Genomic DNA, 19,566 nt, shown 5'->3' with positions numbered 1-19,566 from the left:
TCTATTAATGTCTTTTGATAATCCTTTTATGTTCCCGTCTCTTTAGCTTGGCCTTTTTTGGCTATTTCTGTAAAAGTTTCAACTCTCAATCTCCAAAGCAATGACTTTCCCCTGAGATCGCTTTGTTTCTAGTTTTGATTTTATACTCCCATGGTAGTGCTCACTCTTCACATATTTGTTTACAGAACAAAAGCCACCAGTCTTTAAAAGCACTATGGAATAGAAAACACCCCTTTTAGGTAATTTTATTCAGCTGTGCCAATAACAACAGCTATCTCTAGTCAATTCTACTGTGATGTGCAATTACTTTCTTGGAGTAAAAAGAAGCAAGACAGAACAAAGACATGCTTAAAATGTTACCTTCAGAAGATGATGTGGAAACATACAGAACAACTCAATTATGTTTTCAGACCTACGTGGCATATAGTACTGATGAAGTACAGACACTTCCGCAATTTTCTTTCCAATCAACCAAATTTGTACTAAAATAGGTTGGCAACGTTTGTTACACTGAGGAGAACTATAAACACTGCCAACTAAGGCGTATATAGATCACAGAACCTGTTTATCTCTAAATCTGTGTTGCTTTGTGCTATGGAGAAAAGAAATGCAACTCATTCCCAGCAAAACCATCAATGTTTGAATGATACACAAGGCAAAAGTAACTTACAGACAGCAAAGGGATGGCAACTTTTCCAAGAAAATCAGGGGGTTTATCTCCATCTTCATCAAACACTGTCACTTCCAGAACATCATGAATATCTTTAATAGGGCTGGAACAAAAAGTGCAGACACATAAGAAAATAATATTTGATACACATGCACACAGTCTCCTCCACACAGATCAGACTGTTTTACTAATTAATTTTGTATTACCTTGGAGTATAAAACTAGCATTTAATTAAATTAAAAAAAAAATGAATCAATTGATGGGTATTCCCCAAGCTTTCCCCTCGTGTTTCAGTCCCATAACTAGGTGAGGAAAATGACTTCCAAATGGTGACATTTTTTGTGCACTGGTGATGCTAACAGTGTAAAACTCACCTTTCCAACAGAGAAAGTTGGTGACTGGGAGATGTCAAGGGCTGAGTTCAAAACCAGGCTTTAAGACATTAAAGAAACAATACAGAAAACAAAACTTATGTAACTTCATTTGACCTAGTGCAGCCATTTTGTCCCAAAAGAAGGTGGTTTCAGAGCAGTCCTTCTCCCACAACCTATGCTGCAACACGGTGGAGTTACTCCTCACGGAGCAGAGTCTGAACCTAAAAGCTACCTGGTTACCTCTCCAGCTAGGAGCTGTAGCATCTTCCATGATGTGACTTGGCATCAGCCAGACTACCACGACATGCAATGTTTCCAAGACATTATGACTTTAAAATACATTGAAACCTGCCGCTTCTGCCATCATACTTCCACATGCCTCTCCAAGACATTATCATTTTCCATATGATATAGCTGCCAGAGGTATAAAATATTAGAACCCCACAGTGACACACATAGATAAGTGTGTTGCAGAAAATCTGCATATGATGTGAAAGGCTCTCTGGTGGTACTGAATACTCCAGCTGAAATGGATTCATCCAGTCAAACCAATCCACTCAGCTCCAAAATAAATCTACATCATCAATAGCTCTTAAGGTGCTTAATGGAAAGCTTTTTAACTGGCCAAAAATCTAAGGAGAGATGCGAGAGCCTGACTGGCTCTGCAGATTCAGTGCTTGGACTAACCATGCAACAGCAATAAGCAAGTTAGAGAATAACCTGGAGATGACATTTCTGAGACCCACAGGAAGTAGAGACACAAACATTCTTTTAAAATAATTTTGGATTCTTATTAGATTTATTTTCTTGGCTGAACATCCGACAAGACTCATCTGCTGGCACAGCCTCAGAATAAACTGATGAGTGGAAGCTTCTTGAGAACAGCAAAGTAACAGAAAGGTCTCTGAGAGGCTTGCATTCAGCTGCACCCATGAATTAAACAGAAATCCAGCAAGGTACTTCTATCAAAGAGATCAGATACTTTTTATTGTATTCTCATCCAGCCCAGTATTTATGAATGTTGCTTTTGCAAGAAGCCCATCATTCTCAAACTGTTCTTCCAGTGGACAGGTACGAATATCATAAACGCTCCTTTGCTAGCCCCCACAGCTGTCTTCACTGCCACAGACTACTACAGTCTTAGACGCATTTCTCTCAGTTATTCACAAAGATCTCTGTCAGCATAAAACAAGATTTTAAAAAATATGCTACCAAAAAACAATACCTAAATTATCACTTTTTTGTTAAAGTAACAAGAAAAAAAGAGAATACTTTGATTTCCATAAAAAAATTTAAGCTTCTAATTTGTTTGACCAGTTTAAAATCAGAAGATACACTATGAACAACATGAGCTCTAATTTTCTGCTTGCTTACAAATTAAAGAATGATTCTACCATGGTTCAGTGAAACATATTTTACTTCAAATTATGGAAAATGTAGGCGTGAGTATCTGGTCTCTGCTTTCTGTTATATTATCTCTTGGATCCAGCTATGACTCCATTATGTCTAGTCATGATTCTTCCTAAAAATATCACAGTAATTTTTCTTTCAATGACTTCTGTTAATAAACTCCATGCAAGAACTAGTAAAAGTCAAAAGGCTTTAATTGAGTTATAGTTGATATTTCTCCAACATCCTCTCTGACTATGAAAAAATGACATATCTTAAACTTGACCTTTGTATTTTCCCTAAGTCAATAGTTAAGGTTTTATAGTTAAGCTGCTGTGTGGTGCTGCAGCTTGTTTTCAAAAGCAATCCACTTACAATGTGAAAACTTTGTTCCACTCTGGATTGAGGTTCTTGTAAACAGTGTGTGTTTGAAGCATGTCATTTCCCAGCTCTAATACACAGAAAGGATCGTGAAAGATCAGATAGATTAAAAAACAAAAATTAAAAGGAAAAAAGAGAATTAAGTGGACCAATTATTGTCTTTAGTATTCACACTCCTTCTTTACATGAAGGCTGAGGAAGTGATTGGTCAAATAAAATTAGATCTATTAGGACAACTGTAAATTGCATTGTTCTGATGGAATAACTTGCTAAATAAACAGTATCCCGATGTATCCTCAGTTCTGGAATCTCTTAACACTGTAACTCATTCAGGTGGCTTCACTCTAATACCTGAAATCTGAAACTTACAGTGAATCATCTCGAAGTCTTTATAGTAAGAAAAATCTGCTCACATTCGCAATTACTCAGATGATATTATAAAAGCAGTACCACCATCCTGAGCCACATGAGTACCAGTGCTGCAGTTACAGCTCTCTATGTTATCCTCTGCTTAGAGTCTGTGGTCACCTTCAGTTGGTTACAGGATTAAGTATGCACACCACAAGAAGAAAAGCACAACACCTTCTGTATCAGCAGAGTTTCTTCAACGAGTTCCATGTGAGCAAGTCCTTGTAGCTATGAAGACTCTACATAGTGCCACAGTTTAAAGAAAACCCAGCATCAGCTGGAGAATCCGTGTGTGAACCAGCTATTGTGCTTAAAGCAAGCAAACAAAGAAAACCCCCAAACCCAAAAAGAATCCAACTTCCTCAAAATAAGGATGTTGTCATGGAACCTATTATGGCAAAGACACATGTTTTATTTCTGATAACTCACATCACATGAATTTGTAGTTTTCACAACTTGCTGCAGCTCAGCAGTTTCCATCATGAGCAGAATACCCTTTATCAGCATGTCTGACTCAATATCTGACTTAATCTCATCTTCAGTGTTCATGTATAACTCAGCCACAGACATTCCTGCCTGACTTCTACGTAGGCAACTAAATATGTCAGCGATGCAGGGATTTAGATAGCAGACAAACAAGATATTTAAGAAAAAGCTGCCTTTTTCTTAATCCTTATTTTTGGTATTATTAATACAGAGCTCTTAAGGTTATTACTGAGAAGTTTATAAACTAAACAGGAATTTTTTCAGTATGTAAACAGCAGGGTATTAACTAGTCAATATTGGTAAAGTTTAAAGACCATGTGTATTACTGGAATCTACTTGTCTTCTTTTCAGCTTACGTGCCTTTTCCCTGATAAGTGTGGAAAATGCATATAGCCTTTCAGAGAAACTGCTTGAAATGCAAACTGGTATATGCCAAAAACAATCCCGCTGTATAATTTGGTACTCTGACTGCTATTTTTTGGTCAGTGAGCAAATGCAGTGTTTGAGAACTCTCACGCGTACACAGAAAACATTCAACAAAGCAGAAAAAGTCATTTTCACGTCAACAAAACTATTATCTAGGAATACGAAAGTATGGAAGGCTCAATCTGAGCTCGCTGTGGCTGAGGAACTTCTATGTTTTTGATATAGTTGTGTGGAAACCAGCCTAAAATCTACGTTAAATGGTAAAATACGGATTTTCGAAGTACTGTTCAAAACCAAAGCAGATACCATATTGTTTTCTGATAGCTATTATTATAGTAAAGTAAAAGCTTGAAATTAAAATCCGTAATTACAATCTATAATGCCAACAAAATTATGATGACAACTGAAATCCCAATCACACCAAAATCCAATCTTTACTATGAGAAAAAGGTATAAGGTGGAATTATACTTGTGGTCAGATGACTGGTCTGCAGAAGTTCAACCACACAAGACTTGTGACTGTCGAGGGACAGGACAGGGAGGGAAAAGTACCTGCTCATACTGCTCCTCTATTAACTCCTGGAAATCTCTGTAGCTCTTAGTGCCTCTATGATATTCCCTTTATCAGATTTTTAGCTGGACTTTGAATTTACTTTTATCAATAACAATAAATCTGAGCAGTCTCCCTGGCAATGCAGGAAATATGGCACTGCTCTAGGAGGGCTCTATTATGGAAGCCCATAATTGCTGCACTAATCATTTATGAATGGCTCAGAACAGATAATTAATCTTTATGTCTCTCATTTCACGATCAGAAATTATGCTATTTTTACCTAAAATGGCTGCATCCTTTTGCAATTTGGTGGGTCTATTACAGCATAATACTAGGATATTTTCAGCACTGCCATTGAAAAACAATTTGTCATTTGCTTCATGAATCAGGCTCAAAGCCTGGGTTATTTTGAATATAATGACAGACTGAGTAACCTTTTACTTAAGCAGAATTTCATTCTGTGCTATGCACAAGGAATGTGTGTCACATACTCTGTATGAAAAGTTTTTGAATTGCAGAATCAAGAACCTGCGTGTCTCTTCCAATGTTCATTATCCACCCACATGTTCCTGTTTAAGGATTGAGGGAAAGGGGGCCAAATCAATCACTGATGCAACTGCACTAGCATCAGTGAAGTTTTCCAAAGGGTAAATAACCTTCCAGGCTCTTTTTCCCTGGACACTGCCTGTATTAAAACCTTATGTGCTTCTAGATAGCCCCAGCCTTGCCGTTTGCCAAAGGTTCTGCCTTGCTGTGGTACACTTATTAAATCCCTTAGTAAGGTGCAGTTACACTCCTAATTCCATATAAATGTACACATTATGTCAATTTAGAAATGGATTTCTATACAAGATATCTTTCATTATTGCAAGGGTTTGTGTTTGATTTCAAATTAAGTTCTTCAGTTCTCTAATGCACTGCTTTCTGCAGTAATCTTTTTTTGCAATGCAGGGTTAAGCAGTGAATTGAAAATGAATATAATGACTCATCTTGGGTTTGCTCCTTTGGCCCTTATTTTACAAGTAATGTTCTCTTTTGTTATGATGTCTTCAGGGAAACTGGGGTATGGGGCAAGAGTGTTTTCTCTCTAGCATCTGGAAAAGGGGAAACAGAACCTCAGGACAATCCCAAGCACAAACATAGACTTGGTGGATAACCCATCCCTGGAAGTGTTCAGCAACAGGTTGGACAGGACTTTGAGCAATGTGGTCCAGTGGAAGGTGTCCCTGCCCATGGCACAGGGTTTGGAACTAGGTGAGCTTTAAGGTCTCTTCCAATCCAAACCATTGTGAATGCTCCAACCCTGGCAGTGTTCAAGGCCAGATTGGACAGAGCCTTGGGCTACATAGTTTAGTGTGTAGTGTCCCTGCTCATGGCAGGGGCTTGGAACTAGATGATCTTAAGTTCTTTTCCAACCCTAACTGTTCTATGATTCTATGATCTTTCATGCCTTTATCAACAAGTTACCTTTAAAAATTACTATATCACAAACACACAACATACTATGATGTCTGTGAATTATAAGCTGCTGCAAGATACAGAATGAAATGGTCTCCAGGCTCCTGGAAAAGATGGTAATAAGAATATCCAGGCAGTTGCTACAAAGAAGTATCCATTCCCTAGGCCTTCCATGGAAAAAGAATATAAAGTTGTATTCTTAAAGTTGCTGTCAGGACCAAACACCAGTTTGAGGTACAGTTCATTGAAAAATCTATCCTTTTCTTGGAATAAGAGCTAGCTCCAAGAAGATCATCCCGAACTGAAGCCTCCAACAAGCTGCAAGAGTAATCTCACTCGCATCCCCATCACTAGCAAGCTTTCTTTTTCAGGTGACAGCCTGCAGCACCACCCAAACCCACACACTTAACACTGTGTCAGACACCCCCAAAATCTTTCAGTCTTGCTCACAAACTCACAAGGAACCCGATAAAAGATGGGGTGGTTGCTTTGCAGGCACCATCATTTTATATCAGTTCTTATTTTCTGGAAAATACAACAGTGCACCATGCTAAGTGTTACCAGTCCCACCACTTAGATCTAAAGGGAAATCAGATCTTCATCCACTGGGCCCTCCCACATACTTTTGAGATTGAAAACCACTTCTTATCTTAGTTCCCCAAGGCAGGTTTCACCACTGAAGAAATGATGGGAAGACTTTTCTTTGATCAATTGACAGTACTGCACATTCTAAGTAGCACTCACAATATATTTTAGCAACATATGATGCAAAATAAAAATACCTGCAAAATCTGCTGCCAACAGGTCCACTGCTTTTAAAACTTTGACTTGTAAGAAGCCAATGTCCTTTATGTTCCAAAAGGAATTCCTTATACACTGCAAGAAGGAAAGCATAAAGATACATTTTGTTTGTAAGTCAGTAAAAAACAGAGATTGTTAAAATACTAGATGACTTACATTTTAATATCCATTGCTGTTTCTGCAGCGTTTCAGTCTAGCAGCTGATACACCCATAAATACATGCCCACTATTCCAGTCTCAGCATCACAACCCCAAGGTTCACAACATCACACGCTACTCTCTGCTAAGGACATTCTCCATTCACGTAAATTACATGTGAAGCTTATGGTGGAGATTGGAAGGAGTCCTGCATGTTTATGCAAGTATCATAGGCCAATTAAACCAGAAAATGGGACACAGGTAGACCTAGAGAAGCAGCATGGGTCAGGAAGGCAGCAGCCTCCATCAGGAGTGAGGAATCTATCCTCTAAACTTTTAACTTACGTAGTTCAAAGTCATCATGCCTCAATCTTGCACCCCTTTTCAGAGAGATACACTTACTCCTTCTTGCCCAGCTTTGAGGCATGGAAACCATCATACAGCTTTGTCTTCCAAGAGCTGAAAGTCTAGAACTTATCCTCCCCAAAGATAGAAAGAAAGCCGAGTATGCTGTCATCTCTCCATATTATCCAGTGTGTCCCACTCCCATGATAATCTCTTAATACAATTCAAGTTTGCAAAGAAAAGTATTAGTTTAAAACTCAAATACAAGCAGCCAAATTGCTTGGGTCTATCTGCCCCACCAATCTCCCTGTCATTCTGAACAGAGTAACTGTTCTGTGCAATAGTTTTCTCTGCTAGGAAACATGTTATTATGACTGGACAAATTTTTCTTCTTCCTGCAATTTTGACTACTTTTAAAACTAAAGGAGAAATAAAGAAAGGCGAAAAAAAAAAAAAGCAAACTCACATAGCGCTGTGAAATCTGTTGCCGTTCACTGGGATCTCCCAAAGGGCAGACACACAGATCAGAGATAGACACTCCTGTACACGGGGTAACAGCAATCAACATCAGCAGAGACCCCGGATGCTTTTCCAGAGGCAGCTCTAAGCAATTGGTCTGCTTCATCGGTAGGGCAGAAATGTCAACCTCGCATCTAGAACAACATCATCAAGGGTTAATAAGAAAAAGTTGCTGGGGGGGTGGAGGGAAAGCAACATTTGTATTGATTTCAGCAGCAATCAGGCACCAAAACTCAGTACTTGTTCAGGATGGAAAGAATGCAAAAAATAAGCATCTCAAAATTAAACTCGAGAAACCTCTTATCTAGTTTCTGTTGCACATACTGTCAAGTTCTGCTTTCTGGTTCACCTACTGGTAAGCAGAGGTAAAAGGTTTAGGCTGCAAGTACAGTAGGAAAACTTCACTCTGGCCTGCCTCACTTCCCCTCTAAAATCCCCAAGCGTTTTGCCATGGATTTGAAACACAATTTGATTTCACCTGGGGGAATAGAAAAGGGGCAAATGCAAAATTTAAAACATTAGCCTAAAATGGATTAGTTTCTTTAAAGTCACATACTCCATTTTATGCTACATTATACTGTATGCCCCAATCTCTTTTACAAGCCTTACAAGAGCCCCATTTTCAGTGTACTGTTATATTTCCCAAAGGGAAGGACTGTCTTAAAAGTCCCCCCCCAAACTACCTGCACATAATATGTATCATTAACCTGATACTTCCCCTAAAAATAAAAATGAGAGGAAAAAAAAGAGAAACATAAATAAAGAGACAACAATAAAAGATGAGCATGGGCTGAGGCAGAGAGAGATTACTAGACAACCAGTTATACACAAAGGGAGCGGTTAAATGCAACAGAAAGCCTAATCACTTGGCTCGGCTAAATGCCTTCTATTTAGAAGTCCAGTAAATGGAGTGGAACTTTTCTGAACCTCCATGGGGTTTGGCTTTTAAGAACAGACTGAACAAAAGTTACAGATGAGAAAGGAATAAAACCAAAAATAAGGAAGGAGAAGCTTTGCTGCCCTGGTGCAAGGGGAGCCGCGTTTCTCAAAGGGACGGCGAATGGATGATTGAGAGTGAGAGCTTTTGCTCCGCTTAATGCCTGCCGACAAGTTTTTATTTAAACTAAACTTGTTAAGGTGTTGTCTTAATAGGCTAAAATTCCACAGAGTTCCCCCAGGTGGGTTTCTTCTGGGTAAATGGTGCATGTAGTGTTCCTGATTGATCCCATTCCAGTAGTAGAGCTGGAGCAGTTTATACCCATCTGCTATAAATTGCATGCTTTCTGCTTCTTAACAGCCTATTTTCTGTGAATGCTAAAGGGGGTGGGAAAAAAAAAACCAACAAACCCAAAACATTTCAGCCTGAAAACCCAAGAAGCTATGTTATGAAGTAAAAGTCATTGCTGTGATGAGTCTTTAAGGCATCCAGAAGCTTCGTATATTAAAACAGCCCTTTGTGTAAGCTTCTTCTGACTGGAATCAATGGGGATGGCTTTGCCTTAAGTGTGCTTTTTGCTATTCACGGCATTGAACATACAACAGGTTGCAAGTTTACTCTTATTAACTGCTTTCAAGTGCTTTGAAAGAGAAAGAAAATAAACCAGGAAGAGTACTAACACTGTTTGGTGTGTAGGCTGCCTCTCAACATGATTTCCAAGTGTGAGAGGTTGCGTTTAAAGCTTGCTGCTACGCCTAGATTCTTCAGAAAGATATGACAAGAGAAATTACAGCAAAAAGGAAAACAAAGTAGCAACAAAAAAGGCAAGTATTTGAGAAAGAGTCCTAATCACTTCCACTCTGGAGGTCATCACCACCTTGGCTGCATTAACACAGTTGCTTCTCAGACCACAGTAGTTTTACTAATACTTTAGGTATCAGTGCAAAAGGAGGGACGTATGGTTTACCTTGGGTTTTATTTTTATTTCTTTTACAGATAAAGAAACTGAAGGAAGGAGAGGGGAAAACTCAGGGTCACCCAGCTGGTCTGTGATTCAGCTGGCAATAGAAGCCGCATCTCCCACATCAGCATTTCATCCACCACGCACTCAACACAGTCCACGACTGGGAAAAGCTGAGTTTGCTTTCTTATGTTAAGAACTGTCAATGGGGTAAGAGAGAAAAGACAACTTGTTCAGACAATGGTGCATCTCCCATCAGTAGATAACCTCTGAAATCTCACATATCTCAAAGGCAAAGTTACATATAATTCTAGCTTGTGTGGGCAAATTGGATTTTTTTCTGTTATTAGAAGAATTTTATTAGCCAAAGGTCAAGGAAAAGATTGAGTGTAAGGGTGTGGGGGTAGGAGGGACGCACATGTGGAGGGGAAAACAGCAGGAGGTGGAATATAAGCATTTCTTCCTCAAATCCTGTCTGATTTCCATGAAACTGACTTCCTTAAAACATCTGTGTTCACTCAAGGTGATGGTATGCCTCTGTATTTTCTTTTGAGGAACTGAAAAGAAAATCCACATTTGCACTTGCAAATGGCAAAGGGCTTAAGGAAAAAAAAAAAGGACAATCTGTTTCATTTAGGTTATACAACATAATTGATCAGGCTGCAAGGAATGCAGCGTGGTAAAACAATTAGACATTCAATTTACTATATAAATTCAGTGGTTACCACATAAACGCTTCTGCACTATTAAAACGAGTCTAATGATTTCCAAACTACTTTCCCTATCTTCCTGAAACAGAAACTCTTCCTTTCTTTCTTTCTCAGCTTTCTAGCTGGCAAGACCTTATTACACATAATTATTTCATAGGAAAGCGGGAAGAGACTATCGTGATGGGCACAGTATAAAACTAATGCAGGCAATCCACTTTTGCTCAAAAGTTGCCCAATCTGAATGTGAAGAGCAAAAGTCTCAGATTATTTGTATTTTAGAGGATGCAAATGATGTTCTGAGTTAAATTCTCAGCACAGTAATCCCATCTCAGAATACAGGCTGGTATTCCATTTTTTGCTACATTACATATTATATTCAGATATAAACTTTTACACCCATAGCTACATGCATGACCTATAGGGGATACAGTTCTGTAAGTTAAAAATGCATTGTGCACACAAATGTTCCTTCCTCCTCCTGATCAATATTGAGGTCTATACTTCTATATTAACCTCTAGTTCTGTAGAGGATAGCACCACAGATTTAGTTTTGATTTGAGACTGTTCTTTTGACTTGTAGCCCTCATGTTTAGCTGCCAAACCTTCCCCCCCCCCCCCCTTTTTTATTCATTTTGCAGAAAAATATTATTTGAGAACACTACACTGTAAATTTCTGGTTAAATTATTTGTTCAACTTTATCAGAGTGTTAACATTTCATTTAAAGGTACAGAGCTCAGCCTCTTGATAGTAGCCACAGAGTTGTATTTTGTTACCCAATCTACAGTTCACCAAATTACAATAAGTATCCTTAAATATATACAAGACCTATGAAAGCATCTGCACACAACATTGCCATGTTTTTCTGTGCAGAGTTCTCGAAAGCCCTTCACGAAAGAGGTCAGAATCATTGCCACAATATACAGTAAGATGCATCTAGACGAATATTTCAAAAGGACTTTCAAATGCCACAGGTGCCAGGGAGACAATTAATAAGGTGTTATTCTGACTTATTCTACAGATAAATTTTGGTAATTTTATTCCTCCTCTGGCTTGGTAAAATTTAAAGGAAAGGTTTGGACCCAGCCATAGCAGGTTTTACTGCTCCATCCTAACAGAACAGCCTTTAAAATAAGGATTGTTTCTTGCCGCAAAGACACTGTTTCCTGGAGGCATTCATCATAAAGATATTGGATGCACTCCAATCTCACAGTCCTAAGTCGGGAATTTTTATAAAACCTCTTTCTTGAGGTAAACGTATGAAGAAAAAAATCTCTAACATTCTGCAGCATCTCTTTTTCAAACCGTATCTCTTAATGCAGAAACCCTCTCTAACAACCTGGCATAAACAATTTAACTCTGCCTGGACAAATTCTGGAGTTAACACCTTTGTTTCTTATTAGAAATTAACATCATTACCTGTTTATAGCATACCTCTTATCCCAGAGGACACAAAAAGCACTCAATAAATGTTACCTACAGTTCTGTGCAGACTAAATAGAGGGATTTTTTCACCCAGCACCAAACCAGCCACTCCTCAGTGTCAGACCCTGGCAGCTGAACCACTCAAGGCTGCAGTATTTTAAGCAAGGAAAAGAAGTTGCACCCAGCTGGAAAATCTGAGGAGAATGCAGGTAGGCTGAACGTAATAATTCAGCTTGTGATGTGCACTGACAGCGAGAGTTCATTTTGTGATAGGAGAAGGGTGACATGAAATCCCACCGAATGTTTCCTCACTAATTCAGAAGTGAATGCCCCAGGTGTTAGTGTTTAGTAGCAGAGGTCCAACACATTTCTTATTCTACGTGTTCCATGGTCTCCACAGACACTTCAGGTCCTATTTCAAGAACAATATTTTACCTTGAAACCAAATTACGCCTGGGAAAAGAGCCATGTTCCAGGGGCTTAAGGCATCCATCCTACATGAAATGCTGGGTCTAAAGGAATTCAGAGAAATCTTTATTCCACAGAAGTTCAGCAGTCTGGATCATCAGACATGACTCCTCCTTGCACATCTCAACTTCATTTAAATGTTTAGAATATATATTTAAAGGTCCAACTAATGCAGTTTAACCAATACAGCCTTAAGGAGAGCATAATGAATTCTAATTGTACCCACAAATTGACCACAGAATTACTAAGATCCGGCAAAATTTGCCTTGTCCTTAAAACCATGAGAATTATTTGAGGGTAGTTGGGGCCTACTGCTATGTGTAATGACTGAATATAACCCACAAATATTTTACTGAAGAGTCTTTTTTACTATGATGTTGTGAAATCCAGAACTCTCAAAACTCATCTTGGAAGTCATGGAGACAATAAACATGCCACCTCATAATGCTGGTTTTCCTCCAGAATCCTTTTCCAGATTAGACTACATTTGAACCCTTCATAAAATATCATTTATGGGGTGTCAAAAGCTTCTACACTGTAAAAACAAGACTTGTTGTTATGCATTTGGTGTTTACCTATTCTTTAAAGTGTAGTATCATTTCTTCCTGCTTCAATGCTACACTTTGCTGCACTTAATGCAACAGCAGCAATATTTTTCTCTCCACAGAGATAGCAAAAATAACTTTAGGGTAAACCTAACACACGCTTTCCCAGTGCTGAAATCTTTAATAATAAAATAAGCATTTTGCTGATAATTTTTTGCCAAACTGAACACCACCTGCCAGAAATCAGTAGGAAAAATAAAAAGAAGGAAAAAAGACTAAGGATGAATTGTTCCAACATCAGGGAGGCTGAACAGAGGCAAGCCACAAATACTGCTACATTTCTTAACTCTAAAAAGAATATCAGAAGTAACAAAAGTAACTATGAGAGTGGAAGGAACAGATTCATCTTGAGCCACTTCTCCATGTGATGAGCAGCAGCATTCAGCCAGAAAGCATTTCCTGCTCTGCAAAACCACAAACATTTGTAGAGCCAAAGGGCATTGTTCTTTTCAGTGAATAGTTTCAAACTATTTGAATGCTTAAAGTAAAAGAATGTTCTTATGAGTTACTGTTATTTAGTCTACAAGTTGTGAAACTCTCACCAGGTGAGAACAGCAAACAACTTTAAACAGGATCCCTGCCCCCAAGAATTTAGAGGCTGTGGCACTGATCCTGCAAGCAGGTAAGCACAGGCAGACCCGAGAGACACTCCAGTAAATTAAATAGTTCTTGGAGCTGTTGCATGTAGCCAACTGTGCAGATACAGTCTAGGGAGACGGTTCTAGATGGCAATGCTGCAAGCCGAAAGAATATAGAGTCACTATTAAGAAACCAAGACTGTACTAATTCCATACAAAGTAAGATAGAGTTAGAGTAGAAGAGAAAGACCAGGGCATGTAAGAGTATGAATCATATTGTATTCAATTAAAATTTAAAAATAAAAGGTTGATTGCTACCCCCCAAAAAAGCCTCATTTGCTAACGTGGCATAAGATCATTACTTGAGAATTTGAAGCTATAGCGGAATAATACAGCAGGACTAAATCAGTCAGGAGATGGGCAAATCAACTGAGGCTGCTCCCAAAAACAATGTCTGAAACATGAGCTTGTGCAACAGCATGGGGCACCAAACCCACGGAGATCAGTCCTCTGTGGCGGTGAAAAAGAGATTAAACTGAATGAACAAGCCCAAGTAACAGGACCCATACGTAAACATGGTTAGAAGAACACACCATCCAAGTGCAAACAGAAGAAAGGTGCACAAGTGCCACTCTCAAAATGAGCACAAAGATCCCTGAGCTGCCACCGGCCTGAAGCCTCAAATCAGCACTGCAGAGCACAGTGGGATATGGAGCAGTATCAGCCTGCAACACAGATATAGCCTCTGCACTGCTGCCAGCTCTCCTGGGAACAGTTGCCACTGAGCTCCCATGGGATTTGGGAGTTTACAGCCAGCATGTGCAGAGTCAGCTTGGATGTCTCTGCATTCAGGTTGTGGCTTATCAATTACCCATTAATACATTTTAATAAATATACCCTTGCAGATGCATCTGGATGTGACTGAAATAAGGAAAGAAACATAAAATGTTATTTTTTTTAATTGATCAATTTATTTTAATGATAATAATAAAACCTATGTTATCTTTGGCACTTACCCCCCCTTAAAAAATAAAAACAAAACAAAAACCAACATAAAAACACAAAAAAAAAACCCACCAAACATCTTACCTTCCCAAAAGCTCCTCATGCTTTTTGTTATCCTTTCTCCACACCTCAATGTCCAACATATCCTTCCTGTCAGAGAAGTAGTGAAAATCAAACTGTTCCCTCCACTGAGGATTTGCACTCTTACACAGTGTCTAGAAAACATGCAGTTATAATATTTACTTTTCTTAAATGGTACTTATTTCCACAGTAAAGCACATATCAATTCCACAAGATCAAGGCTGGATATTAGAGCATCAAATACTAAGGTCATTCGAATCAAAGCTCCCCAGTCCATCATGCACAGCCCTCATCTTCCTTAAAAACTCTCTTTCTTCTCTCCCAATAATGATAAATATGTAAGTGCGACATGAATCAATGGCTGGAGAAATGCTGAAATGCAAGGTGGATCCACCAGCTTCACTTTCAGTGGACTGTGGGGGTTATTCAACATCACACACTGGAAGAAATCAAGAATAAACCTTGTGAGGACAATCACCTGAAAACAGGTTTGCATGAATTAAGGAACCTAAACTGGTATTTTTTACCCTTCAACATTAAGATATAGGCAAAGAAGGAGGAGCCTTGAAATTATCAACATCCGGTTACTGTGAGATCTGCAAATTGTCCCTCCAAGTTCAGCAAGATTGTTCATGTGTTCAGGCTACTCTGAGTATTCATTCGTTGGATTGGGACTTAAATCACTTGCAATTCATACCATACTACACCACCCACCATCGATATCAGAATGACCACTGAGAGGAGATAGGATTAGCTGGACCATGGCTGAGATTTCTCACATCTTGTTTGCTTTTCTGGACCACGAGAGATTGTACTTCGTAAGTTGAATAAACTCCAGGAAAGGATGTGAAGTACTGCCAATCTGAAGAGTTATTAGGGTGTAAAATCAGCAGTCCCCAACTTTTGCTGGACCCCAGACAGAAATACTAAGCAATTAACTCACTGAAGGCAACATCGTACTTGACCCCCCTTCTTAATTTTCTGTGACTGCAAACAGTGCAGTCTTCAGATTCATGGCACTGGCTATGGACCATTAAAGAGAAGCATAAAAAGGGATCTTAACTGGAATAACGTATATTTATTCTAAAATAACTAACCCATTTGCTATTTCTCAAAGCTGCTTTTCTAAATAAAAGCATTCTATCATGACCTTGGTTTGAGGTCCAATGTAGGAGACAGAGTGCAGGTTTCAGATGAGCCTACATCGGATGGTTATGTTCTGTGAACTTGTTCTGTACAGTTTGTACAGGAAGGGGTTTGTTTTCTCCGCCGCCTCCTCCCTCCACACTTCCAGTTCATGACATGCAGAGCTCATGCTTTCTCAACAGAGTATTATTTTAATTATAGCCTCTCTCTTTATTAGACTTGGGAGATGCAATATGTATCTTTGGGAACCCCATTCATTTCTTAGATTCCCATGAAATGGTACTGGATACAAGTAAATATAGCCTAGAAGAATAAAAATGAAAATCAAAACCATGGAATATTCAGTGTGTTTGGGGGAAGGGTGTGGATTCTGCTATTTATAACATTATTCAAGAAAGGTGTTTTAAAATTAACATAATAATAGTAATAATAGTAATAATTCCCCTGCACTGGGAACCATTTCAGGTCTGCTTTTCCAGCATACCTAACATTGCAAACCTAACTTCTGTATTGGCAGAGAACAAAACATGTGTGATGCACATAGCTTTATTTCATTTCATATTAATGGCAAGCATCCATCAATATGATGAGTGCATTAAATGCACAAAACCAGATACACAAAATATTCCTACTGTCTTATTTCAACACTGGCATGTAAAACATATTAGTAAAATGTTAATGTCCCTGATCTGGTCTTCTGGTTTTTATCTCACTTATATAAAAGAGATTCAAGAATAGTTCCATCTGAGGTGGCCACACCGGTAAAAGCAACACCCTATTGCCTTCAGCAAACAAAAGGAAATCCTTAATACTTACCTTACTTTTGTATCTTTGATCTCCTAGTTTGAGGAGAATAAAAATCTCTGCCAAGCCCCCTCCGGGGATGTTCTTCCCCTCCAGGAGCGTGATGGTGACCAGTCCATTCCACAACTGGTTCTTGCGCAAAGAGTCGGAGAGCCGCATGCTCCTCATGAAACTAGACTGGAAAGCAAGTCAGCAATATGAAACATTCATATACTCAAACAAAACCCATGTTTTTATGCTCAAACTGTGATACGAAAGTACCAGAAGTGAGAGAGGTACTCCTAGGTACCCCTAAGAATATGGAGAGCAATCGGATGCTATAGATTCCTGTACAGCACTACGGCTGGCCTCTTGAAGGGACAGTACTAAGCATTAGAGTAAAATCAGCAGGGTTAGCTTAAACCTCAGGAGAAGTCAACTTCAGCTAACCTGGCTGAGCTTTGGCAAGAGCAGACCTCAAGCATTGAGAGCAATCTGTTAGCTTGGCTCAGGGAAAGACACAGGAGAGTGATGGGGAGGAGAAGTAGAAGAGGGGAGAAACTAAAGTAAACTCTTAAATGTCTCCATCTACATCCATAAAACACAGGTCTGTTCTTTCCGAGGAGACAGCCCGCAGTCATAAAGCCTATGGCCAGGTGAAAGGCTGAACACGCGTCTTCCACCTCCTCAATCACGCAACCGCTGCCATCCCCATTAGCTCTTCGCCTGCTTTGCAGCGCCTGCTTCCAGAAACAGAGCTCACGAATCAAACACACTGATGCCTGCTGAAAAAACCACCAGGCTCTTTATCTGGAGTTATGGTTACCTGGTAGCCACATTTGTTACCTTCACAGCTTCATCCTACATGGCATGGCTGCGCTAACAGTTTGCTAACTGGCGGTATTTTATTGGACAAAGGATGATTAAATAGGCCTTTATTTGGGGGGAGTGAGCTGGAAGCATTAAAACTCAAGGCTACGCTTTTCTTCTCGCAGTAAAAACCCTGCCATATTTTATTCTCATGAAGCAACTTTTAACTCGCCACACTTGGGAGCTTCAATCATGTCATATACAGGTGGGAGCAAGACGGAGGAGAAGATTTCACAAGTCACTTTAAAACAGGACGTGTTAGCTTTAAAAGCAAGTAAGAAATGTTGTTGCTAAATAAAAGGATTGCAAAAGCACCTGATGTCTGAAGATTACTTTTTATGGATCAATTACCCAGCAACAAAATTCTTAAATCATGGGTGGTGAACTCACAAATTTTTTCACTTGCTTTTTACTGGTTAAAATACCCAACTCTGAATCCCACAAGCATATTAATATACTTCTATTTAAACACCCCGTTTGGCTTTCCTGGCACACTGGTTAAAAATTCCTACCTTTAAAAAGAAAACGAGATTTTGATTCATAAATCCAGCTGCAATGTAATTTCTTTTTTATATATTTTTTTTCTTAAAGTTCGTCTTTTAGGCCAAAAAGCTAAAGCATGACTGTTCCCATGGACATACTTCAAAGTCCCAGCAGATATATTCCTCCCTAAACACTGCAACTATTTCAAAATCCTTTTTATAAAGAAGGGAGTAATGTCCACAAGGGATCAAAGGGCATTCTACAGTCTGGCAATCGCCTTAGAAAAATGGCAGTGCTTCCATGAAATATGCCCTAAAATAATTTTGCAGCTTGGTATGTCCTAATTTCGAATTGGATGTTTATCTTGGAAAGGCTTCTATCTAACTTGTCCATAAAACAGCTCCACTTAGCTCTATGAGCCCTGTGAAAATGGAATCCAAAGCTGGCTATTAAGGGGGCCTGGAGATTGCTTCCATATGGCGTAACAGCATGGGAGTGGAAGGCTAAGGCCTACAGCAGGCGCTGCTTGGCTTGAGCTCCCCATCTATCCATGGACACTCATTGCATTACACCATAACATCTGGATTATTGCTTGTAATGTCCCTGGGAAATATCCACTTCCCATCAAAGCCTTTATCTATCTCAGTTGTACTTTGAACATTTTAGTATTTAACATAGTCATGTTTGATGTGATGTACTTGCTGCTTTAGGACCAAGGATTTTCCCTCCCCCTAAGCTCCTTCCTCAGAGGAGGAAGAGGTATTTGATGTTAGTTCAACAATAAAAAAAACAGGCAAAGTTTATTATCCACATTACAATTTCTTTTAAAAACAAAGCATCCAGTTCTCTTCAAAGCTTCCAGGCTGAACTCTGAAGATAGTTGTTATCACTCAGTTCTCAAATTAAATTTGGGTTCTTTTCATTTTCTAACCAGACCGTATTTTAGAGAGTCACTCAGCGTTGGGGGCCTTCCTACCCAAGTTCTGTAACACACATAACCCCATCCTTTTATTCACTGACCTGACAGTTCAAAGGACTGTTGAGAGGTACCCAAACCAGCCCAGATTCCACAGAGTCCTGGGAAAAATCAGCACCTGCAGCTCAGCATCACTAAAGCATATTGCAATGCATCAACTCTGACCTTCCAAAACAGGTGGCCCCTAGCAAACAGCCTCATGCACCCCCTTTCCGGACAGCTCTGCAGCTGCAAAAGCATTCTATCCTCATCTTGGAAGAGGGGCATGTTAATCTCCAGCTAACAGGACCTTCTGGATGAGATCTAGCATCACTTCAGAGCATCACACTGGTTAAAGAAGCCAAGATGTTTGCAATTGGTTTATGGTATAGTGCTGATCTGCAGCACCTCGGCACAGGCTGGATGACTGCAGTTTGCTTCCTACCTCTTCTAAACCAGCTCTGCCACTGCCAAAAGCCTCTCTCCAAATGGAGAGAGCACAGGAAGGCTGCTTGCCTTCTGCCTCTGTAGGACAGCCCATCACGTTAGGAATGCTTTGACATGCCCAGGTCATTCCCACAGCGTGTGCTCAGCAAGTCTGGCATGTCTTCTA

The 19,566-nt window shown here is 39.5% G+C and overlaps 1 protein-coding gene across 1 annotated transcript in view; it reads right to left on the bottom strand.

Moving 5' to 3' along the window:
- The window catches only part of MCTP2 (multiple C2 domains, transmembrane 2), a gene marked incomplete at its 5' end in the record, with an annotated part of 96,613 nt that overhangs the window by 54,662 nt on the left and 22,385 nt on the right, over positions 1-19,566 (bottom strand). The window contains 6 exons of the mRNA XM_010021800.1: positions 671-773; positions 2,809-2,903; positions 6,920-7,021; positions 7,896-8,082; positions 14,720-14,850; positions 16,679-16,843. Coding sequence (XP_010020102.1) covers positions 671-773; positions 2,809-2,903; positions 6,920-7,021; positions 7,896-8,082; positions 14,720-14,850; positions 16,679-16,843 — 783 coding nt within the window. The remainder of the gene's footprint in view (positions 1-670; positions 774-2,808; positions 2,904-6,919; positions 7,022-7,895; positions 8,083-14,719; positions 14,851-16,678; positions 16,844-19,566) is intronic.

Source organism: Nestor notabilis, unplaced genomic scaffold (genome assembly GCF_000696875.1).
Source record: "Nestor notabilis isolate BGI_N333 unplaced genomic scaffold, ASM69687v1 scaffold6739, whole genome shotgun sequence".
NCBI lineage: Eukaryota > Metazoa > Chordata > Aves > Psittaciformes > Psittacidae > Nestor > Nestor notabilis.
This window is presented reverse-complemented; position numbering and strand designations above follow the sequence as displayed.